We start from the raw sequence: 7,167 nt of genomic DNA on the forward strand, positions 1-7,167 counted from the left end.
ACATTGCCAAGATCCACCCTTTCCTCTCCATCCATACCACTACCCTGCTCATTCAAGCTCTCAGCCTATCCCGTCTGGACTACTGCATCAGCCTTCTCTCTGATCTCCCATCCTCGTGTCTCTCCCCACTTCAATCCTTACTTCATGCTGCTGCCTGGATTGTCTTTGTCCAGAAACGCTCTGGGCATATCACTCCCCTTCTCAAAAATCTCCGGTGGCTACCAATCAATCTGCGCATCAGGCAGAAACTCCTCACCCTGGGCTTCCAGGCTGTCCAACCCCTCGCCCCCTCCTACCTCACCTCCCTTCTCTCCTTCTCCAGCCCAGCCCGTACCCTCCGCTTCTCCGCCGCTGATCTCCTCACCGTACCTCGCTCTCACCTGTCCCGCCGTCGACCCCCGGCCCACGTCATCCCCCGGGCCTGGAATGGCCTCCCTCTGCCCCTCCGCCAAGCTAGCTCTCTTCCTCCCTTCAAGGCCCTACTGAGAGCTCACCTCCTCCAGGAGGCCTTCCCAGACTGAGCCCCTTCCTTCCTCTCCCCCTCGTCCCCCTCTCCATCCCCCCATCTTACCTCCTTCCCTTCCCCACAGCACCTGTATTTGTGTTTGTACATATTTATTACTCTATTATTTATTTATTTTACTTGTACATATCTATTCTGTTTTATTTTGTTAGTATGTTTGGTTTTGTTCTCTGTCTCCCCCTTTTAGACTGTGAGCCCACTGTTGGGTAGGGACTGTCTCTATATGTTGCCAACTTGTACTTCCCAAGCGCTTAGTACAGTGCTCTGCACACAGTAAGCGCTCAATAAATACGATTGATGATGATGATTGATGATATCTATGCTAAGTCCCTATTCTCTAGGGCTCCGTGGCCCAGGGAGAGGGCTATGGTGGTGTGAGGCCTTTCAGATGGCACTGCCTTCTCTGGAGCTACAGCTGTCCCCGATAGTTGCAGGGCCTTGGGGCAAAAAAACACTGTCCCTGATTTATTTTGTTTCCATCATTTAGGTTGCGAGCATCTAAGAGACAGACGGAGCACCCCCAACTCCCCCGGCTCAGCCGCTTACCAAAGCCTGGAGGCCTTTGTGGTGTACGGCCAGCTGTACGAGCTCTGGTGGAACACGTCCCGTGGGCCCCTCCTCCAAGCCAAGGTTGGGGCGGATCCCGTAGCCGGTCCCGGGGAGCCCGGCCGCCCCGCTGACGGCGAGGACTCCGAAGGGACGGGCTGGGGGGCCCCCGCTCCCCGGGAGGACCCCGTCCCCGCGGCAGCTGGAGCCCCCCCGGAACGGGAGGCGGCAGACGCTGCAGGAGAGCGGCTGAAACGGAGGGCTTTTGAAGTGTTGCTGTCGGAAGTGCACGCTGATCTCCAGAGCACCCAGAGGGCCGTTGCTCAAGTCCAAGAGACTCTGACCGACTTGATCCGCCAGCATCAGAAGAACCAAATCCGCAAAGCCACGGCAGACTGTGGGGAGGAGAGTGAGCCTTCTCAAGTGGAGGCCGACGGCCGCCCACCCGAGAGCCGCGATGAGTGAGTAGACAGCCACCTGCATACGTTCGATCAGTGGTATTTAGTGGCACTATACTAAGCACTTGTGAGAGTACAACACAATATAACAGACACGTTCCCTGCCCACAACGAGCTAAAAAGTTCAGAGGAGGAGACGGTAATATAAGTTACAGATACGTACATAAGTGCTGTGGGGCTGGGGTGGGGAATAAAGGGAGCGAGGCAGGGCTATGCAGAAGGGAGTGGAAACAGAGAAAATAAGGGCTTAGTCAGGGAAGGCCTCTTGGAGGAGATGTGCTTTCAGTAAGGCTTTGAAGGTGGGGAGGGTAATTGTCAGGTGTGAGGAGAGAGAGAGAGATCAGGGCTGGAGATGTAGATTTGGGAATCATATGCATTGAGGTGTTAGTTGAAGCCATGGACGCAAATCGGTGTTCCAAGGGATTGGGGCTGGCGTGTGAATCTCAGTTTCTGGCTGTCATTTGATATATGTTAAAACTGGAAACCTTTCCAAGAAGGTGCCTTGCTTAATGAAGCCTTCCTGTTCCCAAAATCTAATGCAGGCTTTGGGTTGTGTTAAGAAAATGTGTGGTTCTCTAGACCCTCAGTACAAGGCTTGTCTTAGGAAAAGCGTTTCCCGAAGTAAGGCCTAATGTCTTAGGGCCAGCTGGGGCCTCTCAGGTAGACAACTGGAGGAGCGTAAGATGTTCTGGGAGTGGGGGCCGTCACTGCAGATGTATAAAATAGAAATTGGAAGTGACTAGTTAAGTCCTTCTAGAACGGGTTTTCATGCAGTTTGGATAGGTTGCCGTAAAGACATTGAGAGAACATTCTCCTTCCAGTGCAGGTAGCCTAGGGGTTAGAGCACCAGCCTGGGAGTTAGAAGGACCTGGGTTCCAATTCTACCACTTGTCAGCTGTGGAGTCTTGGGCCAATCGCTTAACTTCTCTGGGCCTTAGTTACCTCATCTGTAAAATGGGGATTAAGACTGTAAGCCCCTGGCACACAGTAAGTACTTAACCAATACCATAAAAAAATGCACGTTCATCTGGATAGAATGCAACTGTAGGCACTGTCATATGTTCTTAATGAATGTAAACCACGGATTGATTATAGAAGAGCTGACAATCTGAAAAAGATCTTAGCCTCACCCTATTTCAGTTTCTTCATCAATCATTTATTGGGTGCTTCATCCTATGAACCACCCTCATCTGCATTTTGTAAAATACTCTGTGTTAACGGGCCACTACAAGAATCCAAGAGGTAATGTTTATTCGCTTCTAGTGAAAAACCAAAGCTTCTTGTAAGGGTGAGGGAAATAAAGAGGTTTACTCTTATTAGCAGAGAAGGAAGAACCAGAGACAGGGTGAACAAGAGCAGCAGCGATAGCAGCAGAAAGGGAGTGAGGTTATAGCCACTTCCAGGCTGGAATTCCCAGTGTGGAGCCTGAAGAGCCAGGAGAGGAGGGAAATCGGGGAGTTTCACTTGCCTTCTTTTCCCTTGGTTGCTGCTCTGCTCCAAGTCGGACTCTCTCCTTCTTCCATCAGTGGACTGGCTGATTTTCCGCTTTTCCTACCTCGTATCTCTTCTCATTTATCTAACAGTAGCAGCCGCGGTGGCAGGGGCTGGAGCTGCTGTTCTGCTTTCCTTTTCCCCACGAGTGCTCTGCTCCTTTTAGACTGTGAGCCCACTGTTGGGTTGGGACCGTCTCTATATGTTGCCAATTTGTACTTCCCAAGCGCTTAGTACAGTGTTGTGCACATAGTAAGCGCTCAATAAATACAATGGATGATGATGATGCTCCTAGGATGTCTGGGTAGGTAAAAATATGGCTAGCTGGTTGAGGAAGGGCGAAGAGCCGTTGCAGCGGTTCCACGGCAGGCAGGTTGGAGGTGAGGGCCTTTGACCTTCCATTGTTTTCCCTGAGATTCAGCTTGTCCCTCTTCTGCCGGAGTTACGGCTGGCACTGCCACAGGGACCGGTGGGGAGGGAGGGAGAAGATAATACCATCTTCAAGGTATATTCCTCCTCAGGCAAGGAGCCACACAACAACTTTAAGAGATAAGGTAACTGGAGAAGCAGTGTGGGTTCACAAGGCAAGATGCTTAACTGGTACCGCTTGTTTTAACAGGAAAGCAGAGAGGGAATCAGTATCGCTGCCTGAGCTGACGCAACGGCTTTCAGAAGCAAATAAGAGACTGGCTGAATTTCCCCCAAGCATCAAGGTAAGAGTTTTAGGGATCTGGCTAAAAGCCCAGTTCCAGCAGAGTGAACAAGGGAGATCCGACTTAAGATCCCATAGGAATAGGACAAGGACGAGCTGTTCTTCAAGTCTGGGTGAGATAACTTGGTACTATTGGTTCTGCTAGAGAACTAAGTTTTCACTCTTGTAACCTTTCTCCTAGGAAAAGTACCAGACACGTTCCCTGGGTGTCTCAGAGATAGTAGTGATCGCCGATTCCCATACAGACGGTTTTGTTTTTACATTTCAAACGTGCTAGCTATACCAGATATCTTCAAACACGACAATTTTTTAGGAATAAAGTGTTGTGCTATCTGTACTTTCTCTTGCCTCGGTAATGGGCGCCACCACCAACATGGTTTTTACAATTCACGTCTGCCCTTTTCAGATGTTTCCTTTTCCAGACGTGCTGGAGTGTTGCCTCTTATTTGTTCACATCGGACTGCAGTGTCCTTCGGACGAGAGTCTGGAGATTCGGCAACACGCGCTGGAGCTCCTTCGAAAATACGGCAGAAGTGAAGTTCACCGGAAATACTGCCAGTCCTTTTGCAAATGAGTTCTCCAAGAGGTTCGTCAGTTGAGGCTTATTCAAGATGCTTGTTAATTTACCCTTTCTGATGCTGCAGTGTGAGTCCCATACTGGACACTTTCCCCCAGTTCAGCCCGATTTTTTAGAAGGGCGATGCACAACAGAAAACAAATGAGCCAGGTTTTCATCTTGGCCTCGTACTCTGGTCCATAGTGGATCCTGACTGTGCTTATGGAATTAAAAATGAAGTACTTTGCCTTTACTGTATGATACATGCTCTCAAATTTGTTTTCTGTGTAGGGAAGAATTATACAAAAGAAGCAGCGTTCATAATCATTACAGTCTTTTTTGTTTTTTCTTTAAGTAGTCACGATGACTTATATAAGCATCTCACTAAAGCGAAAACTCCATTTGGGCGTTTTGTTATTAATCGTATTCTTACTGCCCACAGGTTAAAAGTAAAACAAATTTTATTGTCTTTGAAAGAAAGCTAATTAGCCAGGTTTGGGGTTTGCACCATATCCAGCCTGAGGTCTCCCACTCAAAATTTATACCAACATATTTGTCGCGGATTAGTCTTATTACCAGACAGTCACATTTGTCTGCATTTGAGCTTGAAAATCAGTTTGGTTGTTTTGAATGTTTTCATTTATAAAAGATGATTGTGAACTAATTGCCAAATGACTGAAAAAAAAAACCAAAAACAAAAAACGATTAGTCTCTTTATTCCAGCAGTTGTAATGAGAAGGGAAGGTTGGTAAAAATTGTCATCACTAGAAGGAAACTCTCAATTTCGGAGTCATGGAAATGAAGCACAATTCAATATGCACGAGTCCTTAATTTGTTTCAATATTAAGGAATATCATCCTCTACATATTCAGGAACCCCAAGGAGGGGGAAAAAAGCCAGGGACTGTATTTTTCTTATCGCTGGCACCGAAAAAAAGCAGATTAAGACTCAGATCGGGCACTGAAGACAGTTAAGGTAAAAACCGTCCTCTGAGTGGAATGAATATCACTTGAAGGCAGAGACCCATTGGAAAAATGTATTACATAGATATTGCGCTTTTCTAAAGAACCCCAGTCTTCCAAAGGAGTGGACTTAAATATTGCATTAGGATGGGTGCAGACATTTGGGAGAACCTTGTGACTCATAGTTGAAGCATTTTCTGAAGTCAGTCAACCAGCAGAGGATAAGGGCATGAAAGGATGGTGTAGAAGCACCATCATTTCATTGAAGATAGTGGAACAGGGGCCCAGAAAATGAGAGGATTTACAATAAGTCCATAACAGAGATCCTGGTACTTCAGCCAAAATTAAGGACAGACAAGTAAAAGAAGAGGAAGGAGATCCTTGTTTTATGAAAGACTAGCTTTGAGGATCTGGAAGTCAGGAGTGCTTTTGTCCTAGGAGAATGTTGGATAATTTGGAAAAAAAGAAAACCCACAAAAACAAGAGTGCTCTGTTCTTGAACACAAAGAGCTCTATAAAGCCTTTTCAGAGTGTCCTAGATACGGTTATAAAGCCTTATCTGGGGAAAGCGCTGAAGGTATCCCTTGCCGAAGGCTTGCTGAAAAATTTTTATCATTTCAGGACCAGGTAGTGTTAATACTTCTACATGAAGGGCATAAGAATGAGCCATTTACACTCAAATGGATTTACGGGAAATGACGTTAGAGCAGCAGATAGGGATTTTTCACAATCCAGCAAAAACAAACCAGAGGCCTGGGACCCAGTCCTGAATACCATTTCCTATAAACCTACCTTTACAGGGTATTTGGGTACGATTGTTGCCCCCTAAACGGTAGAGATGAAGTCATCATTCCTGCTACCTAAGATCATCCAGAGTCCCTGTATGTTGATGGAGAAACAATCAGTTATTGTATACTCCTGAGTTACAGTGTCTGATCTTCAATGCATTCACCCATTTGGTCACGCTTACCTCCTACTTGAGTTCTTACCTTTATTAAGGTTGTGTATTTATCCAATCAGACCATAGGAAATAAACATCCACCTACTGGGTCTGGGGTCTGTCATTCAAGGCTGCCAATAAGTTACCAGAATGTGCTCATCTGCGAGCAAGAACATTAATTACGATCATTCCCTAACCTTTTTGGCTACCATTAGTAAGCGCTTAACAAATACCGTTTTTTAAAAGGCTAGAACACACCCCGTTGTCCTTTTTTGACTGCAGCCGTTTCACAGTCACAACCGGGAAGAAGACCATTCTGATCTAAGAAACATTAGCGCTGAGTTAAGGATAGTTTGACCAGTCTTAAAATACTTCTGTTTTAATTTTTATGGTAGTTAAGCGCATACTAAAAACTGGGGCAGAGACAGACTAACCAGGTTTTAGACCACCCACGTCCCATGTGGGGCTCACAGTCCCCACTTTGCAGGTGAGGTGACTTTGCAGGTGAGGTAACCGAGGCCCAGAGAAGTGAAGTGACTTGCCCAGGGTCACCCAGGAGGCAAGTGGTGGAGTCAGGATTCAAACCCAGGTCCTCATGACTCCTCAGCCTGCGCTCTAGCCACTAGACCACACTGCTTCTCTATTTGAAATGAATGCACCTATAGTTACTAGGTGCAAAGAAGGGCCCCAGCTTGTGGGGTGGACAGGCACCTGGAAACAATGAGCTAATCTGTTCCCGGAGTGGAAGGGGTGGGAACGGTTACCTCAGGCCATCCCCACCATTGCTACAACCCCCTCAACCGCTCCGTATCTTTGCCTCGTTCTCACTTCATCAGAAAGACAGACCCATCTTGATTCTGTTCAAAAACTACCAAGTTGAGGAAGAGCTAAGTGACTCTACATAGACGAGAGAGTTGCTTCTCTACCTTTCGGGACCAAGTCATCAACCTGCTGCTGGGAAAGACCGAGCTTGTGTTAC

General features: G+C 47.1%; 1 protein-coding gene across 1 annotated transcript in view; it reads left to right on the plus strand.

Moving 5' to 3' along the window:
- The window catches only part of GEMIN5 (gem nuclear organelle associated protein 5), a 51,127-nt gene extending 46,588 nt beyond the window's left edge, over window positions 1–4,539 (plus strand). The window contains 3 exon segments of the mRNA XM_038772431.1: window positions 1,011–1,530; window positions 3,638–3,731; window positions 4,137–4,539. Of these exon segments, the coding sequence (XP_038628359.1) occupies window positions 1,011–1,530; window positions 3,638–3,731; window positions 4,137–4,304 (782 nt within the window). The 3' untranslated portion in view covers window positions 4,305–4,539.
- The last annotated feature ends 2,628 nt before the right edge of the window (window positions 4,540–7,167 follow it).

This window comes from Tachyglossus aculeatus, chromosome X1 (assembly GCF_015852505.1).
Source record: "Tachyglossus aculeatus isolate mTacAcu1 chromosome X1, mTacAcu1.pri, whole genome shotgun sequence".
Classification (NCBI taxonomy): domain Eukaryota; kingdom Metazoa; phylum Chordata; class Mammalia; order Monotremata; family Tachyglossidae; genus Tachyglossus; species Tachyglossus aculeatus.